Here is a 27,734-nt window from a genome sequence, read left to right as displayed (position 1 = left end):
AATTAAAACTTTATTATTTAAAATTTCCCTATATAGTATTTAAAATATATATTTTTTTAAACAAAACATCGTATATATAAACCAGAAAAAGCTGTTATGTAGTCAAATGTTTTTAATAAATGTGATTATGTGAAGTAATTTTCATTTGTATATCAATGTAATTATATATATATATATATATATATATAGATAAAACATTTGTGAAAACATATATTCTTAGTTTCTTACCGTCACTTTGTTTTTCTGGCATAATGCATACATCCAAGGTGACCCTAAACAATGACACGATGATTCTAACTATTATTTTACTACCAACAACATTTACACATTTTTTGTGTTTTGATAAACTGAGAATCCACGGCTAAGTATTTTTCCCATTTAAAACGTAGAAAATGATTAACAATGTGATATATATGTACTAGTTTTAATATTTGAACCTTGGTTTAGATTGACGTGATGAAGCTTCAAGCAACTGAGGACCCCGAAATGGTTAGAAGACCTTCTCTTAGTGTAGATTGCTTTGCTTCCTTGGCTCTTTTCAAAAGTAATCGAAGCGAGAAAGTAGCGAGAAGTAACGTCCGCCAAAACCAAGCCTTTGCATTCTTGGGATCCACTCTCCGAGCCAGCCATAACGCGTACACTGCTTCACTCACGTGCGTTGTCACCACAATCCCCGATGCTATGCGTAACACTAACATCGACCTAAAGATAAACAGCGCAATGACTCGAAAGAATGGTATGGGTCCAATGTCCGGTAGCCACGCGACTGATATAATGCTAGGCAACCCAATCACACAGAAAATCCATGCGTAGATGCTTGGACCATCGACTTCTCTCCTTTTCTTGTCTTTAAAATAGGAATTGGTTTTGGTCATGGCTTCTTCAGGTTGTGTCGTGGGCTCGTACCCGAGTTCCTCCTTGGCTTTGCGGATCGAGTAGTAATGAGTCACCCCCACCTATTCCATTCAAAAAAAATGTCATAATTTTTATATTTCTCTATTGTAATAAGAAAAATATTCGCTCTAGCAAACCTTGTAAACTTCGGGAGGAAGAATCAATGGTTGTGGAATCCACCCTTGGTTTAGTAGTGGTGATAGCATTGTGTATATTGCTTCACATATTTTTCCAAGTAAAACCGCAACCGGGATAGATAGGGATGACTTTGGTAGTTCATAATCAAGATTCATTAAAAGTGGCCGAAGAAATTCGAAAAAGTTTATCGGATTACCTGCATAACAACCCACAAAATCAGGCTTAAGATAAACTAATAAAAGCAAAGTATATAGGTAACAAAGTTTTAGAGTATAAAATTCTAACCATCGGAAACAATGTAGGCCTTCCCTGCGGCTTTCGAATGTTGATTGAGTAAATCGGCGGTTGCCAACATGAGAGCGTATACAATGTTATCCACATAAATAAAGTCGGTTTTTGAGCTTGCATCACCGATTTTGAAGAGGAATAAACCCAATCTTGCATCAGATATTATCCTATCAAGATACTTCTCTTCAGCCGGTCCATAAACGATCGGGCAACGAATCGCACAAGTAGATAAAAGACTTCCACGTCCATTTCTATATTCCCATGAACAACATTAGCATTACTATTCCATATTCCCACATATATAAATTATCATACGTAATAAGAATACCACGAATCTAATTACTCCAATTTTTTCCAAGTATTTTGAGGTTCCATAATCAATTTAATTGTCTCATTTAGTTTCACATAACTTGTTCTGTTTTCCAAGATTCCACAGTTCACAAATACAAAATCCTAATTCAAAAAAAAAACTTCGTAAACAACAAAATGATATTGATTTTGCACTTGTTGACAAAAAAAAAAAGATATTGATTTTGCACTTACTCAACAACTCGACCGTTGTTCTCTAGAACCAACTGTTCGGCGATAGATTTAGTCCGATCATAAGAACTGACGTAGTTGTTGTAAGGTACATAAGGTAGAGTTTCATCTCCATTTTCAAGTTCTTTCCCACCAGAAACGACACCGTTGGTGCTCAAATACACTAACCTCGTGATCCCTTTCTTGACACATGTTTCCAATACGTTACGCGTCCCTTCCACGTTGACTTCTTCGATCCGATGAGTCCTAATCATTTCCTTACCCGAACCACCGTACGAAGCAAGATGAATCACAAGGTCCACTCCTTGAAGAGCCTCTTCGACGTCCTCTCTACTCACAACATCTCCTGATACATATACATATATAATATGAACAAAGTATGTTTGTTAGAACATTTTATATCGAAAATAGAGATATATCTAGTGTATAAAACACGAATACAAAAATTGTAAGCATATGATTCTAAAAGATATCGACTCAAATGTACTTATATATGGTCAATCTTGAGCTCGTTGATTTGAGTAGAAAGTGAAATCAACTTGAATACCATGTATGCAGTGGACGCCGGATTCTTTGAGATTGTCGGACCAAGGAGAAGTAGTGCGGCAGTCGAAGGAGCGGACTTGGAGAGCGCCACGGCGGAGCAGCTCAAGGCACACAGTGGAGCCAACTAAACCCAACCCACCCGTCACGGCTACAACTTTGCCTTCTATTCCTTTGTTCTCTTCTTCTTTCATCTCCATTTTTTGCCTTATTGATATGGTTAGTTCGATTCAGATCGTTCTAAAAATGGTCAACGAAGAGTTCAATCCCTATATATAAATTGGTTGATTCAGGTAATGGCGTCGTACGATATAAGTTAAATATTGAGATATATACTAGCATGTAGGCGTTATGCACGATAACCTCGTTGTCGTTTGAAGCACGTGTCTACTAGACCAGCTGGATCACGCAGAGTTGTTTAATGATCACGACGACAAAGTTAACGTGTTGTTCATTTATAATCCTCATCCGCAAATTAAGCTCCTTGTTAAATATTACAGTTTCTAGCTGATCTCTTTTCTTGTCAACAAGCACTATGAATCATTCAGTGACACGTCGATGAAAATAGTACAAATTAATGAAACTACTATACAATTCTATGTCTTTTGTTACAATTTCTAATTTATTAACTAATTAAAAACCGAAGAAACGTTACTTTCAGGAAGAAAAGAAAAAAAGTTAATTAGCTAAACCAAGTTTCTTTTGGTCTTTTCGGTTGACTACTATACAATTTAGTGTTTCTATTTCAAGTTTAATTGAAGGTTTAATAATCTTAAATATACAATTTTTAAAAAAACATTGTGTGTATTAATTTGATGATCGACTATACTGCAAAGGAGATACTTTCATAACTTTTCATACCCAAATTATAAAACCTACTCAAACATCACACAGTTTAAAAGTGTCTATTTTTTCCTAATAAGCCATAGATCTTGTAGTTTGATTAAATAATAACTAAAACTGTTGTGTATATTTCGAAATATGACGAATCCAATGAAGGATGTAGAGAAAATAATACTCTAATAGATAAAAATGTGGGATGTTTTTGGTGACAAGGTTGCTTAGTCAGCAAAGTTTATGACACGTGGCCTATTCAGAGTGGTTAATTTGACCAGCTAAGTTATTAGTATTTGGATTTTTCCACATCCCACTCACCAAAATCTCCGGTAAATATAACGACGGTCGCGCTGTTCCAGAGAAGCTTCGCAGTCAACACCATCAGAGACTTGCCGGAGTTCGCTACGGTACGGTACCCTAAATCCACACTCTTCTCCGTTTCCTCGTTGTTTAGTTATCTACTTGAATGAGAACTTTCCTGGGGTTTTTGTAGCTATCTGTAGAGAATCGAGATTAGGGTTTTTTTTCTCTTTGGGTGTTCGCTGTCTCCAGCTTCGATTCTGTGTTCTTCAACTCTACTTGTTCTAGATTGATTATGAATTCGACTGATTTACTAATATACGCATCTTCCGCATTTGGTTTCTTCAGTGATTGGAGAAACCTAGCTCAAAAAAATATATATATGTTACAGAACTTGGTTTCTTCAATCCAGCTTAGTTTGTTTCTTCCCATTTTCGATGGTCTTGGAATCCTTACTTTGAGCAAGGAGTGGTGGGAAAGTTGGATCGAAAGGAGTAAACTTTATTTCAGAGGATTAGACCAGCCTTAACCTTTGCTACTGATTGGTCTCTTTGCTTGATTTGTGCTTCGATTTGATTGTTATCTTCTTCTTCTTCTGTTCCTTGATTATGATATTATCAACAGGTTGGTTTGGATTCTATAGCTTGAGGAAAAACAGAGAAACACGAAGCAACACCATGAACACTGAGAATAATCAGACTACTACTCACTCGAAAGTGATCTCTCATGTATTTTGCACTGGTACCGCTAAGCAAGGCTCTGCAGGGCCACCCATCGGTCTTGTCGATATTGGTGTTAGCGAAGTTGCCTACATCTTCAGAGTCGCTCTCCCTGGCATTGAGAAAAATCAAAGTTAGTAAGCCTTCACATTTCTTTTCTCCTGTGATGACCTTTCATTAGTAATAATCTTGTTGGATAGTGGAAATAGCAGTCTCATTACGAAATTTCCTTCTAATTCTCGGCTACCTGTTAAAACTGGAATGGATTCTTCATCTTTTTGGGTTTGATAATGACCAATTACATGAAAAGAAAGTTGCATTTTTTTTTTTTTTGACTATCTGTCTATGAAAGAACCTTGACCCAAGTGCTATCTTCTGATCGTTTAATAGATAAGATCAAATGTGAGATTCAGAGGGAGGGAAGAGTATGTATCCAAGGAGTAGTGCCTGAGATTGCGATTCCAAGTGAGACCGGAAGCTTGTACAGAATGCAGGTGCAACAGCTCTGCCCTCCTGGTCCATTCTCAATCACGTTTAATCTTCCGGGGCAAGTAGATCCTCGTTTGTTTACTCCAACGTTTAGACCTGATGGGATCTTTGAAGTCGTTGTCGTCAAGCTCGGAGTACGCGTCCCAACTTCATAGTTCCAGTTATCATATAACTAGGATGTCTTCCTCACCTAATCAGCATTTAGTAGCATTGGCCGATATATAGGTATTTGGTTCTGATTCAGATGTTAGAGACTCGAGAGTTTTCTAGTTTTTTTTGTGTGTAAAAATCATGTTCAATGATCCGATTCCTTGAGATGTTCTTAGACTCTGAAAAAAGTTGTTGGATGTGAAGTGGTACTGTTTTGAGCAGAAATGAAAGCGAAATTATAAGAAAAGAAAATCATAAAAGAAATTATGAAATCTTAACAAGCTTATCAAAATCTATGCCTCTTATGTGCAGGATGCCAGAAAACAATTAGAAATTAGATGGATTCCGTGAAAACATCATCATACAGTAAAGATACTGTTATTAACCAAACTTTGGACTACCACATCTTATAACTAAAAGTACTTAAAAAAAAACTCATAAGCTAAAATTAAAAATAACCTTGTGAAAGTCAGCCACAGAAGTAGACTCGATCAGAGAAGGTGTTGTGTTCCTCGAAGTCAAACAAAAGCATATTCCATGTTGCTCAAATAAGAAATAATCTCAAGAGAAAAAAACCCATTAAAATGTATGAGACAGAGACTTGTATTGTTCTCATTCTCTGTATCTTAAGAAAATTCTAAAGATCGACGATACGATGTCGGAGCTAAAAGTGTTATCGGCGTTAGATGCGGCTAAGATACAATGGTACCATTTCAAGGCAATCATAGTGGCCGGGATGGGACTTTTCACGGACGCTTACGATCTCTTCTGTATAGCTCCGATCATGAAAATGATAAGTCAAATCTATTACCACAAAGACTCAATCGGAACAGCTCTTCTCTCAACTTCTTACGCTATTGCTCTTCTCGGCACAGCATTAGGTCAAATCATCTTCGGTTACTTAGGTGACCGAGTCGGACGTCGTAAAGTCTACGGTCTTTGTCTCTTAATCATGGTCTTTAGCTCCTTTGGTTGTGGCTTCTCTGTTTGCACGACTCGACGTTCTTGCGTTATGGTCAGTCTTGGATTCTTTAGATTCGTTCTTGGACTCGGGATCGGTGGAGACTATCCTCTCTCCGCCACGATTATGTCCGAGTTCGCTAATAAAAAAACGCGTGGAGCCTTCATTGCCGCTGTGTTCTCGATGCAAGGGTTAGGGATCTTGATGAGCTCTGCCGTCACCATGGTTGTGTGTGTGGTGTTCAAGAACGCCGGAGGGGGGAGTTTGGAAAATACTAACGCGGCGGGGGCAGAGACTGTGGCTCCGCCGGAATCGGATATAGCGTGGAGGTTGATTCTTATGATCGGAGCTATTCCTGCCGCGTTAACGTTTTACTGGCGAATGCTCATGCCTGAAACCGCCAGGTTCCGTTCAACTATTTCTTCTCTCTTTTTTTCCCCTAAATTTAATTATTATTATTTTAACACTTCTACATTTAAATTTTTAACAAATTGTTTTCCGCCGTATAATAGAGAAATTTATGACAAAATAAATATATATATATATGTATATATGTCCATTTTGTTTTTGTTTTAATATTCCATAACATAGATTATAGTAATTTATTTTATTTTAATTATAAAGTAGACTATAATATATGCACTATCGTGAGTGACTTTGCTTCCTATCATCACACATTCAAAATTTGGATAGTTTGTCTTTTAGATTATATAAAAAATCTTTCTCCTAAATTTTACTTTTAGTATTGTTTCTCCTAAATTTTACTTTTAGTATTGTTTTCCAAGATTAAATACATTAAGTGTCTTTGCCCAAAAAAAAAAAAAATAAACAAGATTTTAAACGGTAACCATTTTGATCACTATGGGGTTGCTTCAAATACAAGCTTGATGTTTTTGTCGGATAACATTCCACAGTTTAATATATCATTTTCATCTATTTGCTTGATGTAGACAAACAAATAAATATAGTATGTGTTTTCTAGTTACGCCGTAAAGCATATATATTAAAACCGTATTTCGATAAGAGTAGTGATATTTTATGTAGATGAATATCTTGCGTGAACTTGGTTATATAGAGTTTCTAATGTTCAATGAAAATACAATGTAGAGTTGTGAACTAAACTACTAAAAAGTTTAGTCGTGTGCAAAAACAAAAGTCTACCCATGTCCCGTACGTATATGAAATAATGTTAGAAAACCTGAAATTTAACCTAAATTTGATGTCTGATGTTGTCGATGATAAACATATGTACGTAACTAATAACGTAAAGAGTGGCTAGTTCGTGGTTTGTTCCTAGGAAGTAATTAGTTGACTTCGGAAGGAAATATACCGGACAAAAGGGGTATATACCTTTTTAAGCTACCTCTCTATAACGTATGCATATCGAATTTTCATTTTAATATGTATAATATATAGTTTTAAGTATGTATTTTCTACATTATATTCCTCCCAGGTAGAAACTCCAGCTAATTAATAGAGATTTTTATTTCATTATAACTAAATATAATCTCTCCAACTAACCACGTACTTTTGTCCTCTCTCCAAGTTCTCCCACTTTGATTCTCTTACGTATTTCATAAGAAAAAGTCTTAAGAGATTGGTCTTTTCCCTTCCGTGCATTGTAGCTAGCTAGTATATCTCACTAATATCAAACCTAATTTGGTTTAACTGACTAGAGTCCAATTAACTTTTGCAAATCCAGCAAAAGTGACTAAATTACATTAACATAACATTGTCCAATTGTTTTTATTATCTAATTTATTTGAAAACTTACATAAAATCGTGACATAAGGCAATATATAAATAATAAGGGATATATAAACTTATATTCATTCGTCTTAACTCTTATCATATCTTAACTTTTGATTTTCCTTTTTGTCAGTATTCATTTACTAATAATAAAACCTGTATGATATAAACACTAAAGTTATTTAAAATGCATGCAGATACACAGCATTGGTGGAGAACAATGTAGTCCAAGCAGCAAAAGACATGCAACAAGTCATGTCGGTATCCATGACAACAGACCAAATCGACGAAGTAGAAGATACATCATCGGAGCTACCACAATCGCCACGGTCTTCCTACAAACTCTTCTCACGCCGTTTCTTCAGCCTACACGGACGTGACCTCTTCGCAGCCTCAGCCAATTGGTTCCTAGTTGACGTCGTCTTCTACACAAGCAATCTCCTCCTCTCTCAGATCTTCAATTTCTCCGACAAATCTCTCAGCTCCACAAGCGTCTACGATTCCGCCTTCGAAGTAGCTAAGGTCGCAGCCGTTGTAGCCGCTTGCTCCACCATCCCCGGTTACTGGTTCACCGTCTATTTCATCGATAGAATCGGTCGAGTCAAGATCCAGATGATGGGGTTCTTCCTCATGGCCGTTGTTTACTTAGTCGCTGGGATCCCGTACAGTTGGTATTGGTCTAAACACGAGAAGACTAACAAAGGCTTTATGGTCCTCTACGGATTGATCTTCTTCTTTAGCAACTTTGGTCCTAACACAACAACGTTTATTATCCCTGCGGAGCTTTTTCCGGCGAGGTTTAGGTCCACGTGCCACGGGATATCTGGAGCTGCAGGGAAGTTTGGGGCAATTGTTGGCACTGTAGGTTTCTTGTGGGCCACGAAACACCCCGAGAATGACTTTTTCCCAGACGTGAAACGCGTCAGAATCGCGTTTTTGATCCTTGGGGGAGTTTGTATCGCGGGAATGGTCGTGACGTACTTCTTCACTCGTGAAACTATGGGAAGATCGTTAGAAGAGAACGAAGACGAGATCGGTACGTCTTCTGCGAATGTATTATTTCCAAGACAGTACTGATTTTGAGATCATAATACAATTAAAACCGTCTTGTGAATCTTTAATTCCTTTTTAACTCTCTTGATTTTCCTTGATTTTTGATGTTTTGATACTCAAGCTTCCTTTTGTTTTGTTTCCTCTCTTGTGTTACATGAAATCTTGTATTCCTTTTTCAATTCCGTGCATATCAAAGGGGTGCATAATAGTCAAAATATGGCTCTGGGAGTTTTGTTTTCTTAAGTTCCAGAGGATTATTAAAACTATGTTGATCCTGCTTTTAAGAGTACAAACTACAAAGCGTGTGTCTGAATCTTGAATGAAGAAAACTCAATCTTTAAGCTTAGTTATGTTCCTCTTAGGCCACTTTGAGTTCCTCGATAGAAAACCTCTGTTTCAGAGTATATATACACTTTCATTGATTTGGGAAAAAGACCAATTTTTTCAAGCCCATTTAGGCCCATATAGTAAAACGCAAAACAGAAACAGAAAAAAATAGAAACAATCTTTCCATAAACCAGGAATATATTTACTACTCTTTAGTAAGGAAAAAAGGGAATGTAATTTTTAAATATAAAAATATCATCAAAACAAAACAAAAAAATACGACAAATGTGGAAAGAAGGCTCCATCTGTTTCTCTCCTCCTCCTAACCTACGCCGTCTACGTCACGTGCGCAATCTGTGTCTCTCTTCTACATCATAGTATTCACATTCGATTTACATTTATGGATTATCCTACCATATCATCCTTAATACAACTTTTATTGGTAATTTTAACCTAATTTCTAACTTCATACTATTATAGTATGATCTCATAAACCAAGTGTGATTATCAATAATTGATAGATACACAAATCATGGGTCTGTCTGACTGGTACAATGTGCAACAATAATATTCATACAAAATATTTTCTTTTAGTTCTCTTTTGTTATTTTGTTTTTAGATTATCCATTTTTTTAACTAAGTAGACTTGTTACGGTCTTAGGAGATGGATTCACCTACGTTCTTCGTTAGTCTACAAGTCGTAGCGACGATAAGAGTAGTTACTAACATTAGAAAATTGTCACATTTCTTATTTATTGGCAAAAAAAAAAAAAAAATTGTCACATAAAATAATCTTAAGTTCAACAGGGTCAATAAGATACTTAAGAAAACAAACTACAAAGTATCGTGAAAAGAAGTCTTGGGAAAATCTGAGAAACGCAAGAGTGGTCAATTATTAGAGATATTTAAACTTTGATTGTTTATGACATGATCATATAAGTTACTAATTAGCTAGAGACGCAATACAAGCATACTATTAAAAGAGCTTTATGAAGAGATTCAATTGTATGTGCACGGTGTAATTGGTCCCAATGTATTTTGCAACTTTTCGCCCATATTTATGAAGGCTTCGTCTGTCCCCATATCCTCAAAACCTTTCACATTTATTGCCATCCTCCACTGTACGGAATTTAAAAAAAAAATATGTAACATAACTCCATCAAATTAACACTAAACCGGACCAAAATTTACAGATTAACCAAAACTATATCATAATACTGTATATCCATCACTATGTAATTTGAGAGATTACGATCCATACTCTACGAATCAGATTGCTAGCCTGATAATATTATTTGTATATACCTATAGGTTATCATTGCTACCCCAAGCCAAGATATATATGAATGATGAAATATTTGTAAGTTTTACATATCAATCATATAATGGTATGGGACAAAAATTTATTGATTCCTTTTTGCGGTATCTCGAAGTGTTTTCACTAAAATTTATTGGGTTCTAAATAAGAGATAAAATGAAAAGGAAAATGAAAATAAAATATGGTAGAATTAAAAGAAGCAAAATGGGAGGAAGAAAAGATTGCTTGTGAAGAGAAAAGAGTGTGTGTGAGAGAGAGAGAGAGAGGAGAGGTCGTTCTCTGGTGGAGCAGGTCGGTGCTGCCATTGTCCTTTCCTCTTCCTCATCCTTCATTTATTGTTTCTCCACCTTCTCCTTCTCTACTACCTTCATCTTCTTCTTCTTCTTCTTTCCTACTCATTATTCCTTTTTCTTTTTCTTGTAAGTTTTCTTAAAAGTTTGTGATGGAGAGTGACTTAATTAGATTTGTGTATATTGTCCAAAACGTGTCCAAAACGATTTGGTGTTATATATATTCAATCAGTACCGTTCAAAAATATTGTTAGTCTCTTGTTTATAAGCTTATTCAAAAAATAATGATCTTTGACGATATAAGATCAGACATATTAAAGAGAAAGAGACAAAGACGAGAAAGGGACCCTCATTGTCAATTTGATTGACATATACTATAAAAGAAAATTGTGACAAAACAGTCGTCTATATATTCATTTTAGTGATATTTGTTTCACCTTATATATATATATATATATATATATCTCAAAGTTTTAGTGTCACATTACATAATATACTGTATATCAACACTATCCCCAGTAATATCTGTATATTTTATACACTACTAGGCCTGTTGTTACACAGAATGCACTAGTACTACAACCATTTCTGCTTATATATATAACTTTGATTAGGTTTACAGTTTATGATATAAATAAGTGAAATAGTGTTACTGAAATGACGTACGAGACTATAACCAGAATCAGCCCTTTCCTGATTGAACATTCTGCCCAAGTTTAATGATATTATTATCCGCATGCAGACAGATTAAATTACACAATAGATTGGGAAAAAACCAAACTTGTTAGCTTTTGACAGGGCCAATAATAATATTGTGTGTTTGTGAGGCAGAGGAAACAGCACTATAATACTACGGTAGACCGACGGTATCGCTTGGGGAAATCAATAATGAACCTGAAAATAGATAAAAATAACAATTTCGAGAGAGAGAGAGTCACAGAAATATTCATCAGTGCTATAGAGAAAAGAGATAGACCCCCTGAGGGGGAAATAATAATAATTTATGAAAATAATTTGCTCTATGAAATACTATAAAAAAGCATAATTAAAAAAATGGATAGGCTTAGGTAAGCCTATGTACAAGTACAGCAGGTTTTTTGAATTATTGGATGAAACACATTTTACTCAATGTGTAGATTTTGTTTTTTTACTTCTGATAAATCTATGAATGTAATGTATTTAAATGATAGGGGTTGGGTAGTAGTAGTAAGCAGTAGGGGGGGTTTAGGGTAAAAGAATGACTTGGGAGATTTAACATAAGATCGTGTGGGCAGTTTAATACTCCTTTATCAGTGTGTGTGAGATAGATACTGTAGTACGTTTGCATTTATTATTATTACTTTCCTTTTACCTGATTTCTATCTTTTTATTTTTCCTTTTGTATCATTCTACGCACGTGCCACCGCCGACTATCTGATATCTCTCTACTGTTTCATTTATTTTTCTTCTTAAAATTATGTCAAACATTTAATATCGACAGACAATATGATTCAAACCTATTTTTTATTATTAAAAAAATGACTTTTATAGTTCAGTAAGAAAATCATTTAACATCAAAAGTCTTTGTTTAGTTGCAGTGTGATACGCCCTCGAATTTGACCAAACCATCCGGCATAACCCGAAACATAAAACATCTCTAAACTAATTTCCTTTATTATAAAGTTGTATTCAATATGTAGTTCGAACGCTTGCTTTTGGTGGTTATGTTTTCCCAACAGAAATTATACTTTTGAAGTTTAAAACATTGTCCATTTCAGATGTTTGGTTTTTACTAACATGCATCAGCAAAACGCACTAGCATCGTTTTTTTCATGGTTAATGTAAACAAATCATCCATGTACTTGAGGTATTTCATGGTTTAATGTAAAATTCATTATATATGATGAGGAAGATTATAATATCAAACAAAACAATTAAAAAAATTGTAATACAGAGTTTATATATATATATATATATTTTTTTTTTGTCATCGATACAGAGTTTATATAACCGTTGAGAAATAAGTATAAAAGGAAGTGGTTAAGGTAAATAAAAAGGAAACCAAAGGGAATTGGGATCTCTCTCTCAGGGAGAATGTGTATAAAATAATACATTAAAATAAAATAAAAATGGACTGACTCCATGAATGTATAATGATATGCTTACACCCGCACGCATAAAACCTCTGCCATCTTTTTACTGCACACTCTTTTATCTCTTTCTTTTCTTCATTGTAAAATTTATTTGCTGATAACCACACAAGCGTAATAAAATTGTTCAAGTACATTATATATTTACTTATTCGTCATTTCTTGAAATCTGTAAAAACCTTTTTATTAACTGCGTGAGCAATTTTTTTGGTAGAGATATCAACTTGTGTAATGGGTTTACTCTTTTAAAACTGCATATGCCAAAAGTCATAATGGTACCAGTTGAAAAAGGTGGGATCCAAATGTAATTTTGATATTTCCTCCACAACAGTATTTGGTGTATGAGTGTTTATGCAAAACTCAGTATTTCATGGGTGTTAATATCTCCACACAAAACAGTTTGGCGCTTAATTCTTCTTCTCAAATTAAACTACCAAGAAAAATGTCTGTTTTTCTTTTCTTTTTGGTTAAAATAAATAAATCAGACTTCTTTTTTACTTCAAAACAAAAGTAAAAGCCAAAACGTCAACACCATTTAATATAATTAGTAAATATATTGCATTTAAATTTAGATAAAGTAGGAAAACAGTACTACTGTATAATGATCCATTGACCAATCGAGTAGTCATTAACGAAAGATCATAACTTAACATCACCAAGTCTCAATCAAAACCACAAGACCATAAGAATTTTGCTAAAGTAGTATAGTGATAAAACACAAAACGGCAAAAGTGTTTTTACAGTTTATAGATTGTTACATAATTACTACTATACTTGCATAGGAAAAAAAAATAAAGAATAGAAAGAGACTCCTGGAAGCTCCCCAGGTGAGGGCAAATAGCAGCCTCTGCTCCCTGAATTTCACAGCCTTTATCATCAATGCTCCTCTAACCTCAAACACTCAAAATCCACCCATCTACACACACACACACACCTCTACTTTCACTCTCTCTCTCTTATCTTCGACTTATGTGCCATTTTTGTATATAAATATATAATCTTGCACGCAATAAGGTTATACTTCCCATCACCTTTTGTATCATTGCTCTCTTTGTTCTTCCTTTTGGTGTCTCTTCAGTGTAACAAAAAAAAGTCTCTCTCTCTCTCTGTTTTGTGTTTTGTTTTTTGGGTTATAATAACCAAAAAGATGATGCTTGCGGTGGAAGATGTGTTGAGCGAACTAGCCGGAGAAGAAAAGAACGAGAGAGGATTGCCACCTGGCTTCCGGTTTCACCCAACGGACGAAGAGCTCATCACCTTCTACTTAGCTTCCAAAATCTTCCATGGAGGTCTCTGCGGCATTCACATTTCTGAAGTTGATCTCAACCGCTGCGAACCTTGGGAACTACCTGGTACATACACTTTGTCTCTTCTTTTTCCTCTTTAAGAGTTTTTTTTTTTAAATCTTTTTGGAATCTTGTTAAAAGTTTAATAATGTTTTGAAACTTTGTTATATAAATATATATGAAGAAATGGCGAAGATGGGAGAGAAGGAGTGGTACTTTTACAGCCTAAGGGATAGGAAATATCCGACGGGTTTGAGGACTAACAGAGCAACCACTGCTGGATACTGGAAAGCTACCGGAAAAGATAAGGAGGTCTTCGCAGGCGGCGGTGGACCGCTTGTTGGGATGAAGAAGACGTTGGTGTTCTACAAAGGTAGGGCTCCACGTGGCCTCAAGACTAAGTGGGTCATGCATGAGTATCGCCTCGAAACCGACCTTTCACACCGCCACACGTGTAAGGTAAAAAATTAACACTCTATTAGTATAACACTCGTGCGTATGTCTCTTTGCTTTTTAGTTTTTATCTTTGAGTATTTTCAAGAATTTTGGTTTTGTTTATTTTGTCTATTTATGAGTTGACTTTTTAAAAAGGAAAAGTATATTATTACACCTTACTAACTTAAATCCTGTTACACAAAAAAAAAAAAAAAAACTTAAATCCTGTTACTATACTCCGAAACGTGCGTGTCTTAAACTTGAAATTATGAGACTTAAGTGTATATCGCGAACTTATGTTGTTCCTTGTCAATTAATGAGTTGACTTTTGAAAACGATATAAGTTGAAATGAAAAGTTTAACCGATATATTTCACTTTTTCCCCCCGCATTTTTACTAGATTCATGTTTCAATAGCATTGTCATTATATTGTTTGGCTTAGTATGGGAGAAGACAGGGGAAAAAGAGAGCAGTTTTAGGATGTGATAGATTTGATATAAACCTGTACGTGTGGTGTGGATGTCAACACCAAACACACCTTGCCGTTTTCTGTTCACCCATGCTACTGTTGTGTCGTTTTCTATCACTATTGCTTTCGTTTTTTTTTTAATTACATTTCGAAATAATTTTCATCAGAAATCAATTTGTCAGGCCTCACATTTCAGACAAAAGATCTATATCGGTCTTTGTTTAGGGGTAGTCATCATCTATAATAATGTACTTATGAATAAATAATAACATGTTTTTATTTTTCTTGTCTTTTGGTGGAAATTTCACACAGGAGGAATGGGTGATTTGTAGGGTGTTCAACAAAACAGGAGATAGAAAAAATGTTGGAATCCATAACCAAATCAGCTACCTTCATAACCAAACACTCTCAACAGCACATCATCATCATCATCATCACCATAACCATCATCATGAAGCCTTGCCTTTGCTTTTAGAATCTTCCAACAAAACCCTAAACAACTTCCCATCACTGCTCTACGAGGACACCCATCAAACTTACAATAATAGCCTCCTTAATGGATCATCAGGCCACAACCTCGACGAGCTCAAAGCCCTAATCAATCCAGTCGTGTCTCAGCTCAACGGAATCATCTTTTCCCCGGGAAACAACAAGGAGGAGGACGAGTTCGGGTTTAACCTCGGCGTGAAGACAGAGCCATCTTCGAACGGTGGTAACAATAACGAACTTGACGTACGAGATTACTTGGAGAATCCTCTGTTTCAGGAAGCGAGTTACGGTCTGTTGGGTCTTTCGTCTTCTCCTGGTCCTCTTCACATGCTATTAGATTCTCCATGTCCTTTAGGTTTCCAGCTGTAGAATCATAGCTAGCCTTTGGATTTTATATTTGGCGTTTTTTTTTTTGGTATTCTCACCTTTTTGTAAAATACTTATTGTTATTATATAAATATTATTATTATTCCTAAGATCCAAAATCTTTTGTAGAACAAAACATTTTAAAAGTTATTGAGAGTCTGGCTGCTTGCTGTAGTATTGCAGGTAGAAAGCTATTATTGTGTTACTTTTGATAAACTGTATTTGTGGGCGTTTCACTGTTCGATGTTGATGTCATAAATACGAATATTATTTGTGACTATTCTGACGTCATTGTAATATGTTTTTTTTTTTTTTTTGGATGGACTATTTCTCTTTTTAAATAAAAGTTTTGGATGGACTATGCTCATATCATTTTATATTTACATTATTTCTTCAAGTTCAAGATTTTTAGAACTGCAAAAATGACATTTCCATTTAGAGTGCTAAATTGGGTAATTAGGTCTAGTCGGGTTGGTTACACGCGTTGGCGGTTAGCCAGTTAGAAGTTAAAACAATGGCACTGGAATTTATAGAAATTGGATTATATTATGCCAACGTAAGCGTTGTTTTGGTTTATCGACGCACCACCATGTTTGATTATGGCCTTAGAATGGTTAAACCGGTTTGCGAGACTACTTTTGTTATGACAAAAATTTCTCCGTTGAGCGTTGTTATCCAAAAAAAAATAAAAAATCCCTTCTTTAATAAGTTAGCTCATACAGTAGTTTCGAAATACGAAGCCCATTTAACACCTTGGAGGCCCAGAAATCGATATAAGATACACGGAGGCCCAGCAATCGATATAAGATAAACGTGCTGAGAAGGGGAAATTAGCAAAGTTAGACAAGATTGGAATGGTACTACGATATTGACACTTTATTATTTTTCTTTTAATGCAAATACGATATTTAAACTCAGCTCTGTATATTTTATTACTTTTCCTGTGGTTAATATCTCTGTATATTTCAATATAGAATATAAAAATAAGAAAAATTAATGATGCATGATGATTATAAATGTGTAAAGGATGCAGATTATGATGAAATATGCATATTTTTAAAAAACCCTTCATATATTCAACCTATGGTGATTATATGTAACTGTAACACCCACTAGCCTGGGGAATAAAGCGTTCATAATAAAAACAAAACAAAATGTAGCTAACTACTAATGCAAAAACATGAATGTGGGAATCTTCGGCCTGTTTGGGAATTTTTGTCCATCATTTCTCAATGAGAATTTTTAGTTCCTCCTTTAAACAAACACAAAAGCATGTCTTCACTTTATACTTCCTACTCTTTTCGTTGTGATACATAATCAATGGAAAGAAATAGCCCTTAACTATATAATATGAGAAAGTATTAGAATGTATATTATTATGATCAGAGAGTCCCAAGCAATATAATGCTATCATCTATCCATGGAGATAAGGCCAAGGGGTGTGTAATAGATCATGCACATGCATGCACGTACAGTATACCACGAAGAATTAATATTGCTTTTCAAAAAGACATCATATTATTCAATTATTGTAAAAAAACACTATCAGTCTCTTTAAATTTGAATGTGAAATACCATGTTCCATCTATTTAAATATATGATTTATCGGTGTTTCTAGATTCGCGGCATTAGTCCAATTTTGAGTTACATATATATATTGGAGAATGCAAGTTGGAAATTTTTTTAATGTTTTTGTATGAAAACTAAATTCATATTATCTGCAATCAAATATGAACTCTGATGTCTTCAGTCTTCACTATATATTATGCATTAAACGCTTGGAACATTCAACATCTTTGGATTGATGGTTTTAGCAAAATATCAATGATGGAGCATTAGTGCGTTACTAGTTACTACAATAACGTAACGAGCTATATCATCAAAAAAGGATCAAAACTATAGCAGCTATAAGAAATAATCGATGGATATTTTTTGTGATAAAATGCTATATTCAATGTCAATTATGCAATTTAGTATATTTCACTCTTTTAAAAACTATAGCACTTACCACATGGACGCACTTTCCATAGTGGAGGAACTCGTGATGAATGATGATAGCTCAAGATGGTGGACCATATCATTATTCGTACGTGTTTTACTCAATGCCTAGACGAAAATTAATCAATATAACTAGTTTATTTTCGTCTGTGTAATTATCTACATCTTGACTAATTATTATTATTAAAATTACGTTCTATTGTCTTATTACGCACTTTAGTTGTATCCTAAGATTTTGGCGATCTTTTTGTTAGGTCAATGTTCAAAGACAAAACGAAGATCATCTTCATGGTCATTTTCGAAGCTCTAATAATTTTAAAGTCGTGTTAGTGGGATACAGGCTCGTGCTCCCAATATTTTATAAAATACTAGTACTTTTTAAAAAACATTAAACATGAACAAATTAAAATATATAAAACCCGACAATTAGTTTGCTGCTTTATTAATGGAAAAGGGAAAAAAGAAAGAGAGAACACAGACAATACACATTACACCATCCGTTCTACGTATATTGGTCCATCTGTCCGCTTTTTCCCCAATTTAATATGGAATATTCTATTAGTAACTAAATAGCTAATCGAATTTGTAGCAACGAACGAACAACCAACAACATTTTAGGTAGACTCATGTCCTTGATGCTTCTATCAAACGTAAACTGTATATGATGAGTAACATGACATATACATATATTGTTTTTTTCATACTTGAAACTTAAGTACAGAACTAACACTTCCTTTCAAACAAATCAATTTCGATTCTACAAATTATTTATGAAGAAAATGTTTGATTTATCGACATGATATTATCAAAGAAATGCGTAGAGTTGATTCTTATTTATGATAAGTATATTCTTATTTATTTTGGCATGACATAGAATTATCTAAAACTAATATATGTTGCCAACATTCACGTTACCTTTTATGCTAAAGGGTAGAGACAAAAAAAAAACAATAATGGAATTTGGGGTAATTTGGATTGTAGTTACGTAAATTTGTGTGGTCTAACGTCTTAGTTCTTGTAAGTTGTAACTATGTCGTGGTCTCTATAGCTAATTCACAAATCATGTCGACCTCTATAAGCAAGATGTTAATATAAAACAAAACCAATTCCCTGTATAAATAATCTATATTAAAACAATTAATTAAAGGACTAAATGAGACTAACTTTCCATTCCATATAATAAAATTTACAATAGATAAATTATATGTACATGACAGAGTAAACATTATCCTTTAAAATGATAAGAAACACTTTTCAATATTATAACTCGTTTGATATAATTAAAGAGAATCCATTTTTATGAAAGAAAAAATAAAATGGGTCTAAAAAGAATCAAGGTAAGAAGTTATTAGGATCATCTTCACTTTGCTTGATTCGGGTATCGGGTTCGGATCCTGAACTTGAGCTACCGGGTAACCCGCCACATTTATGACACCTGGCAACCACCAAGATTTGACGGCAAGAAGGACAAGAAGAGTGGGATCCAAGCCACGTGTCGATACAAGATACGTGGAAACCGTGACCACACTGCGGCAACACCCTGAGCTCGTCCCCGGCGGCGAACTCCGTGAGACAGATCGCGCACTCGACGAGTTTCTCAGCCGGCGATGACTCCGGGGAGTAAGTGAGCTTAGGTAACGACCGGAGCACTTTCTTTTTCAACCCTTTGTTGGCTGCAGCTACGGGAGGTTGATCAGTCTGATCCGATCTGTTCCTGGAGGCTATACGTCGGAGCCAGGCGCAACGAGAGACGGCTATCAAGCCGAGGACGCACGTCAGTGCACAAAGAAGAACCGCGAGGATGAGCACGAGGTCGGAGTTGATAGGAGGAGAACCTTCCGCCGGAGATGGTGGACTTGCTTCTTGAAGAAGACGAAAGAGAAGACGCGCCATTGCTAAGACTTAGAGAGAGCGAGAGAGAGGTTGGTTTGAAAAATTGAGAGGGATTAGGAGTGTGAGCGTTTTTTAGGGAGGCAAAGGGGAAAGGGGATTTATAGTAAGTGAGAGAGATCTTTGTTGGCTACACATATACTTTATTTGCTTTATATTATAAAGTCTATTATATCACTTTCGGTTATAAGGTTATTTTCGTTATTTTATAATTGCGATTAGTTCCGAATTTTGTTGCCTTTTAATCCTTATGACTCATGTAAACTCTATGACTATGAGTCCTTTTCTTCGATGTTTTGTCTATTAACGTTCTCAAGTTTTTACGGATTGGTCGGCAAGAAACTAAACAAGTTTTACGTATAGATAAATTTGGGTTAGACAATAGACACACAAGACAATGATATATCTTTTCTTTTGTTTAAAAAATTATGAAAGCTATATAAAACAAAAGTAATAATGTTATGTTTTAAATACAAAAATTATCGATGTGTCTCTCTTTTCATATATTAGTTACACATGACTATCTCATTATCCCAAGTTACGGGATGTTTATGGTTTACCTAACCACCTTTAGACCTAACAATCAAGCATATTCGTTATAATTAAGAAAATATATGCATATCAACAAAATGGCCTGACCATTTTTTATTTTATTTTGGAGAACCGATACTAGATTGACAATAAAATTGTACGTTCCAAAATATATGAAAATGAATTGGTTATTTAGATGGGATTGAAAACATTATATGTATGATATACTGTAATAAAAATGGTGCGTGTGGGGTAGACAGATGAAGGAAGTGGAAGAAGCTTTGTGTGTGCGATGCGACCATCGAACACCGAAACACGAGACATATATAAGTTGATAGCGTTGTGCTGTGTATCGCTTATCCTAACATTCTTTTCTTCTCGTATTTATTGCCCTAAAAATGATTGTTTTGTCAGTTTGTCATCAACATCAACTAAATCAGGCGGATTATGATGATGTAGTGGGTATTATCTAATAACATATATTTTTATATTATATACATACATTATAGATTTTGTGGACTTTTTGCTATATAATTTGTAATTTCAAAGTGGATGGAATGAGATTAAATAACTCAACATTGATTTCAGTTTTGATCTAAGATATATATTAGTACTCCCAAATTAATATATAATCCAACCTTTTGTTTTATATTTAAACAACAAATGATGGAATTTGAGTATCTTCTATATACACATAACACATTCAAAGATTTTATTTGAGTTTCGGTTCGTGATCTTTTGAGTTATCACAAAAACAAAAAGGTTGGAATTAATATACATTTGTTAGATGCATGCACCCATGCACATGCCCATTGGTATATCCTCCTACATTTGACACTCACACTTTTTTAATAATATTTAAGATACCACTAATAAAATTACTACCTATTCTAAATTTATTTACTCTATATTTTAAGTATTTTGCCTCAACTGATGATGATGCTTATATGTTTTAAGAACCTTAATGACGTTTTGACCTAGTGGACCAATGTGATTCTCTACTCTGCGTACTATAATGACCTTTGAAATCACGAAAAGAACATTTTATATCAATGGCTGCTGGACTATATATACTTGGAATATACAAAATCTATATAACAATTCTTTTTAAGTGCTATGTTACTATGTTAAGAAAATATATATACTTGGAATATACAAAAATCTATAGAACAATTCTTTTTAAGTGCTATGTTACTATGCTAAGAAAATACTTATATATACGATTTATGTCTTTCGAACTCGTCGCAACTCACAAGTATATTTTACTGTATGAAAAATATCGAAAGTAAAGTGCAAAACTTATCAATTAAAATGCTCAGGAAAAGAAAGGAAAAAACGCATCTTGAATCAGTTGACAATTTTTGTAAACATCGAAATTACGAAGTCGAAACTTTAATTTGCAGTCAATTAAGCTGACATGGAAATTGGTGTTGGCGATAACGACTAATTCGTTAAGAAAAACTTTTTAACGTTTAGATAAGATCAATTTTAAATTTGTAATCCTCCTAAACAAAAATAATGAACTTTTTATCTAGTAACTGGCCTTTTTGTGTATGTACAATCCCATGTATTTAATAATGACTGTGGGATTGCATCACACATACACATACACATACCACCTCAAAGTGATCCATGGAAATAAATAAATTGCAATATTTTTTTCAAACTATAGGTCCAGTTTGTCATGTTATATACCAAGATAAAGTATACTATTTTATCTGATCTTTTTCCCCCAAAAAAAACCACATGTAAAAATGTACTTATGTAACTAATTTACAAGAATTTATAAGAAATCAGGCTAACGAAATAAAACTATATCGACCAGAACTGTATATTATTAAAAGTCATACTTATGAAAACCATATGAAGAAGTCAGTATTCCATTTTTGGCTTTACAGTTTTCTCCAAACACTCTTAGGCCACGAGAATAATGCCTTGTACAGACAGACCGAACAGCTGAGCTAACGTACGAAAACGAAGTTAGGGTGCAAAATAACAACTATTGCTATAACATATTCTAATAAGAAAGTTTCATATGAAAAATAATTAGTGTATATATTTTCATCTGGCCGGTACAATTAATACAATTCTAATATGAAGGTTAATTTGGAACTTTTTATAAACCAAATCATTCATGTGGAAAATAATTATAGTTAACTTCTCCTATGGCCGGCCATAAAGTAAATATAGGTGTAAAACATATGTGGAGAAGAGTCACTTCATCGGCCTAATTAACACATATGTAGAGAATGAAATGAAGGTTCATGTGTGTGTGTGAACCTTTTGTCTTCTATAGTCATCAAAGTTTGTGTGAAGGATGATAATAACAACTAACTGAAAAATATGCGTCAAGACTCGAAAAGATTTGGCAAAGAGGGACGCCTGTCCATTTCTTATTCATAAACTTTTTCTCTTTTACTTATCACTCAATTTATATGCACTCGGTTTTATTATATATATATATATTGGAAGAAAGTTATAGTTATACTTATTAAACAGTTTGAGCTGTAACTTTGAAATATATTTAACCGTTTGCAAGACTGAAAAAATATATTATGTTAAACAACTGCAAAGTTGAACACTGTAAACTCATATGATCTTGTGGATCTATTTCCGTTGGCGTTATGATCCCATACGTTTGTGTCTTGGTAATGCATAACATTGAAACGGTAGAGAGTACTAGTGGGGACTGGTGAGGGGAGACATATATAATGCTTGATGGAGAGTTGAATATGTATCTTTGTTGTAGATAACCATGGTTGTTAAACTACTTAACTTATTCATGCAAAAGAGGATCATAAACGTGCATACATTTTGATATAAATGTCGGCTCTCTTAATTTCTTGAACACTAATACTAATTGTTGTATCGTTGCATGGAAACTAAACGTACTATAAATAATTTACATACATCAAACAATTTGATATAACAAAGAGAAGAATAATTATAGTATACATACATACATGAATCAATGTGTGATAAGAAAAAAGAGGAGGAAACGTGTGAAATTACGAGTTTCCAAATATAGTTACATGACAAAAAAAATATATATATATATATAGAGACCATTAAGTAATTTTCTTTTCTTGACTACATATATATATATATATATATATATTTCTCTTCTAGTGCACTTATCACTTTCCAAATTCCCACCACCCACTCTTGCTTTCCGTCACATGCTTCGCAACTTTAAATTAATATTCGAAAACTATATGTAGTCCCGAAATTTTACATTACTTAATAAACATTTTCTTGGTCAACATTAACTTAAAAGATTTATATAAACGGTTATAATAAGTTGAAAAATGAAGCCAAACCAAATATTTTAATATTGAAAAGCATCATAAATTGTTAACTACTTCAATAAGGGTCTAAAAACTTCATAATCGATCGTGTAGAGTTGTACTTATAAACTGCTTTCACCAGTTGATGTAAACTTTGGCTGTCAGTACTCAGTATCTAGTTTTACGACTTTAGTTACAGGTTCGTATAGTTTTGGAATTTTCCTTATTCTTGTGATAAAATTTTGGATATGTACCGGCTAAATTATACGCAGGGATGCAATAATCTGCTCTCTGCAGGTCACATGTGAACATGTAAAGCACAATTCACTTTATGTTATCTTTTATATAAAATTTCTTTGGACTTTATCATTAGAATAATATGCATGATCATATGATTAAATATTAGATTATGCGCAAGTGTTTGCTTTTTATTAGTTTATAGTATGAAAACCTGGAACCAAATTTTAATAGAAAACGCATCGAATTAATGTGACCAAATTAACTTAACTTAATGCCAGCCATGAGATTTTCTCCATTCCCCACAGTACTAGTGGCTTAGAAACAAGCTTAAGAAATTGTTTTCCACGTTATCATATAAAATCCGGCCTCGTTCAATTGAAGAAGTGGTTTGCCTTGTGATTACCCTTTCAAGTTTTCACCAAACCTTCTGCCCAAAAAAAAAGTTTCACCAAACCAAACTCGAGTAAATTTCTAGATCATTCCATCCATTTTATTGTAGTTATCTTTAAAATATAATGATTATACCATTTCACTCGACACAGTTTATAGGAGATTTTCAATTGCTTTCATTTTAGCTTTTTATAGTTGATTCGTCTTTCAAGTCAATTTTAGATATTGCAAAATTTTAAAAGTAGATGACTTTATCATATAGAGATAGAATCAAAATATTACTATCGAAATGGATATTATTATATCAAACTTTTTCCTACGTGTAAACGAATTGAAAGTTGAAACTGATTTTACATGCTAAAACGACTTATTACCCGACATGATATATACATACATACATATACACAAAGATGATGTCTAAAAGACTAGAAAAGTTGATTGAGATGCATGACTTAAGAAGATAATTGCAATGACTTTCCAAAATATCTGTCTTTACAAGTTGGGGGGAGGAAATTATAAAGTAGTAGTACTATTCAACAAAGATTTGGGATAAAACTTGTCACATCTACGTGCACATTTTTTTTTTTGGTTGGGATAAAATGAAAAGGGACCTCATCACTAAGGTAGAGAGCTTTTCTATATATTAATCAGCCGCCTCTAACAAAAAACATCGAGATATTATAGTTAATTGAATCGTATGCATAGAGAGGAGATCAGTCACGTGGCTTTTTGAGTTCAAGCCACTCACTCACTAACAACAAATCTAACGATAAAATTGGTGACTTGTCCGAGTCTCTTTTTCTTTTACCGGTTGAACACGATCTTTGATCTTCTTCTTTATTTATTTTACTTATCTCTCTTTTGTTTTCTGAGTGATGATGATCAGTAAGCAAATCTTGAGCATACCCCATTCTTGGATTCTGGAGATCATCACTTTGTGTGCGGGCTTTTTAACTCAGATTTTGGTACTGATGTTGATGTTCCCTAGCAGCACCATCTCAAAACTTCAATCAAACCCGGTCTGAGATTTACTTGGTTTTTCGGCAGGTAGAAATTGGTTAGTGAAATCATGACGGATTTCTGGTTTAGCATGTTTTCCCCGTTAAGTTATGTATCCATCACACGGTTGAGGATTCTCTAAGGGACCTAGAACTAGGAGTGTATAAGTCTACTCATAAACTTTAAGTAGATACGAGCCCTATTATCCGACATAGGAGGAACCTCTAGATTTGACTTCAGAGACACAAGGAATAATAATAATAATGGAGATGAAACTGGAAGATCTATGGATTTGATCAATTGGTAGAATTAAAAATGTGTTCATCAGTAGTTGTAAAAATACATTTCTCAAAGGATGATGATGAAAATTAAACGCAGTTACAGGTCATACCGCAAGTTCCATTTTCCCTTCATGTTTGCGCTGAGAGTCCAATTGTTTTCTCGAATCTGCATATAAGGGACCTGAAATAAAAAAAGGACACATTGTTTTGATGAATCTAAAAAAGGCATTATTAGTTTAACAATGGAGATTTAAAGCCTAAAAATGATGATACTAGGTTTCAGAAGATAAATGTCTAGGCATTCATAATAGTGGCCACTACGCAAGTATGAAGCGAAAACTTTCCTTTTTGCTTTCAACAAATAGTCTACTTTTGGGGGCTTAGACATTGAAAGATTATATAGAGGGTTCAAATATAACCAGAAGAGTGAAATTTTGGAAGAGTCAACAGCATACTTCAGCTTAACAGCTACGAGAGAGATACCTTTTCAAACATTTCGTAGCCAACTTTGATCCGTACATCCTGATCTTCCTTAAAATCCATAATGTTCCAGGCAAATTCTGCAGCTCCTTTGGGGTTCTTCTGTTGGCAAAAAATGAGGACAGTTTGGTTAGGCAAAATCCACAATCAAGAAACATTACTTCAAAGAAAGTTTTCGAGACCACAACAAGAATTGAACCTGATTCAAGTCTTGATCAAAATCACACCGCCCTTTAATATTAAAGGTTACACGCTTATCAGTTCTCACAGGAAACTCTTTTTTCCCACGTACCAGACACCGAAGCTTTTGGCGTTTATCATAGTGCAGTCCTACTCCAAGGCCTGTTGAAGCCTAAGGGAAATTCCTAAGACTATATTAGTATCAATCAACAGTAGAAACTATTTCATGAAGAATAGGTAGAAGAGACATCGGAAATAGAGATCAAACCTCAGGAAAAAAGTATCTTATCATCGCGCAGAAGTAACTTGGGGCCCCAGTTCCAGTATCTAGCTCTCCATGAAGCTATCATCAAAACAAAAACCACCAAAGACAATGAGAAACAGAAATATGATTGCAAGATAGCAACACAACTTGACTAAATACGTAGAGATACTGTAGCCAAAGGCAAACAAATATAGCAGAACAAGCAAGCGGGATACACATACAGACAAGTAATGAATCATGATTCAGGAAAAGCCTGTTTCTTTTGACAATAACCATAATTAATGTTTCTTATTCCTACACTGAATTACATTCCCAAAAACCAAATAACTCAAAACCCTAAGAGCACAATGATGGTACATAGTCCCAACAAAAACTCCAAGAAGAGAGTGACACAGACCACTCCTTAAAACTATGATTGCTAAATAGTAAAAGAACTTGGGTATATACGTCGAGATACTGCAGCCAAAGCCAAACAACTATAGCAGAACAAGCAAGCGGGATACAATGAATCATGATTCAGATTTCAGGGAAAGCCTGCGCTTTTTTGACAATAACCATTGTAAGGAAATTGACCATTCAGACAAAATCTTATATTTATTCTTACACTAAATTACTTACATTCTCAAAAACACAATACTCAAAACCCTAACAACACAATGATGATACAGAGTCCCACAAGAACTCCGGGAAGAGAGTGAGACAAACCACTCCTAAACTTGGCTCCCGCAACAACTAAATTCTAAAAATTGGAACAAATCCCAGGTCATGTTCATTAGCAGAAACTTCACTCAGATTAGGGTTTGATAACTTAAAGAGCTGCTTCAAAATTTCAAAACCAGTGCCTAATCTTATCTTCTTAACCAAAAGTTCAGACTTTACAGTTCCCTTATGTAAAAATGCACTCCGAAACACCCAAAATAAACCCCTACTTGTAAACGAGAGACTTTGGGCATTAAGCTCCAAAGTAAATAAACTAGCCAAAAAAATGAATAGAGCTTAAACCCAAGCAAAACGAATACGAAGGAGACAACCCAAAAAACAAAGTTCTCACCTGCAGATGGGTTTTCGAGTTCACAGGGACCTTCTCTTTGGCATGAATTTTCAAAGACCTGGAATTGCAGGTATACCTCAGAGAAGTCTCCATTTTCCCCCAACAATTTACTTTTGTTTTCTCGAGAAAATCGCCTGGAGAAAACTCAAAGCTCAAAGCAGAGCCAAAACCAAAACCTCACCTAGTTTCCACAATTCGACTGACTACTGTATCATCATCAATTATCGTCTACATCAAGGTTTACCATATTCCAACCAATAGCTCACTGCCATGTATCAATAGCGAATGAGCTAAAAACTAGTCCTTTAAGCCCATATTCAGGCCCAATATATATGGGCTTTGATAAATAAAATAAGCCTTTCTTACGGGTAA

The 27,734-nt window shown here is 34.4% G+C and overlaps 6 protein-coding genes across 8 annotated transcripts; 3 read left to right on the top strand and 3 right to left on the bottom strand.

Annotated features, from left to right (window-relative positions):
- Window positions 1–354: 354 nt before the first annotated feature.
- Window positions 355–2,655, bottom strand: LOC17896437 (short-chain dehydrogenase/reductase family 42E member 1). The gene is made up of 5 exons (XM_006301130.2): window positions 2,408–2,655; window positions 1,864–2,206; window positions 1,318–1,571; window positions 1,032–1,228; window positions 355–956 (listed from the first exon to the last, which is right to left on the bottom strand). Exons 1-5 carry the CDS (start codon window positions 2,601–2,603, stop codon window positions 465–467), a joined length of 1,482 nt encoding a protein of 493 aa, XP_006301192.2. The 5' UTR covers window positions 2,604–2,655; the 3' UTR covers window positions 355–464.
- Window positions 2,656–3,558: 903 nt separating this feature from the next.
- Window positions 3,559–5,162, top strand: LOC17894419 (increased DNA methylation 3). Of its 2 annotated transcripts, XM_023787913.1 has the most exons (4): window positions 3,586–3,647; window positions 3,889–4,085; window positions 4,165–4,392; window positions 4,650–5,162. In XM_023787913.1, the coding sequence occupies exons 3-4, from the start codon at window positions 4,218–4,220 to the stop codon at window positions 4,901–4,903; spliced, it is 429 nt and encodes a 142-aa protein (XP_023643681.1). In that variant the 5' UTR covers window positions 3,586–3,647; window positions 3,889–4,085; window positions 4,165–4,217; the 3' UTR covers window positions 4,904–5,162. The 2 variants fall into 2 exon arrangements, with proteins under 2 accessions (XP_006302835.2, XP_023643681.1); XM_006302773.2 differs by lacking the exon at window positions 3,889–4,085 and having other exon boundaries at window positions 3,559–3,647.
- A 324-nt stretch (window positions 5,163–5,486) lies between these two features.
- LOC17894908 (probable inorganic phosphate transporter 1-9) lies at window positions 5,487–8,795 on the top strand. The gene is made up of 2 exons (XM_006301836.2): window positions 5,487–6,263; window positions 7,806–8,795. The coding sequence occupies exons 1-2, from the start codon at window positions 5,554–5,556 to the stop codon at window positions 8,683–8,685; spliced, it is 1,590 nt and encodes a 529-aa protein (XP_006301898.1). The 5' UTR covers window positions 5,487–5,553; the 3' UTR covers window positions 8,686–8,795.
- Window positions 8,796–13,872: 5,077 nt separating this feature from the next.
- On the top strand, window positions 13,873–15,800 carry LOC17896352 (protein CUP-SHAPED COTYLEDON 3). The gene is made up of 3 exons (XM_006301558.2): window positions 13,873–14,077; window positions 14,196–14,470; window positions 15,228–15,800. The coding sequence occupies exons 1-3, from the start codon at window positions 13,873–13,875 to the stop codon at window positions 15,771–15,773; spliced, it is 1,026 nt and encodes a 341-aa protein (XP_006301620.1). The 3' UTR covers window positions 15,774–15,800.
- A 3,122-nt stretch (window positions 15,801–18,922) lies between these two features.
- Window positions 18,923–19,747, bottom strand: LOC17896554 (RING-H2 finger protein ATL8). Its single transcript, XM_006302809.2, has one exon. It carries the CDS (start codon window positions 19,659–19,661, stop codon window positions 19,101–19,103), a length of 561 nt encoding a protein of 186 aa, XP_006302871.1. The 5' UTR covers window positions 19,662–19,747; the 3' UTR covers window positions 18,923–19,100.
- A 5,624-nt stretch (window positions 19,748–25,371) lies between these two features.
- On the bottom strand, window positions 25,372–27,562 carry LOC17894602 (outer envelope pore protein 21B, chloroplastic). Of its 2 annotated transcripts, none has more exons than XM_023788438.1 (5): window positions 27,363–27,562; window positions 26,315–26,389; window positions 26,066–26,218; window positions 25,870–25,965; window positions 25,372–25,567 (listed from the first exon to the last, which is right to left on the bottom strand). In XM_023788438.1, the coding sequence occupies exons 1-5, from the start codon at window positions 27,453–27,455 to the stop codon at window positions 25,484–25,486; spliced, it is 501 nt and encodes a 166-aa protein (XP_023644206.1). In that variant the 5' UTR covers window positions 27,456–27,562; the 3' UTR covers window positions 25,372–25,483. The 2 variants fall into 2 exon arrangements, with proteins under 2 accessions (XP_023644206.1, XP_006302914.1); XM_006302852.2 differs by having other exon boundaries at window positions 25,870–25,968; window positions 27,363–27,561.
- Between the last annotated feature and the right edge of the window lie 172 nt (window positions 27,563–27,734).

The sequence above is a fragment of the Capsella rubella genome, unplaced genomic scaffold (genome assembly GCF_000375325.1).
Source record: "Capsella rubella cultivar Monte Gargano unplaced genomic scaffold, Caprub1_0 scaffold_2, whole genome shotgun sequence".
Lineage (NCBI taxonomy): Eukaryota > Viridiplantae > Streptophyta > Magnoliopsida > Brassicales > Brassicaceae > Capsella > Capsella rubella.
The sequence above is the reverse complement of the archived record's forward strand: the minus strand, read 5'-3'. Positions and strand labels throughout refer to the sequence as shown.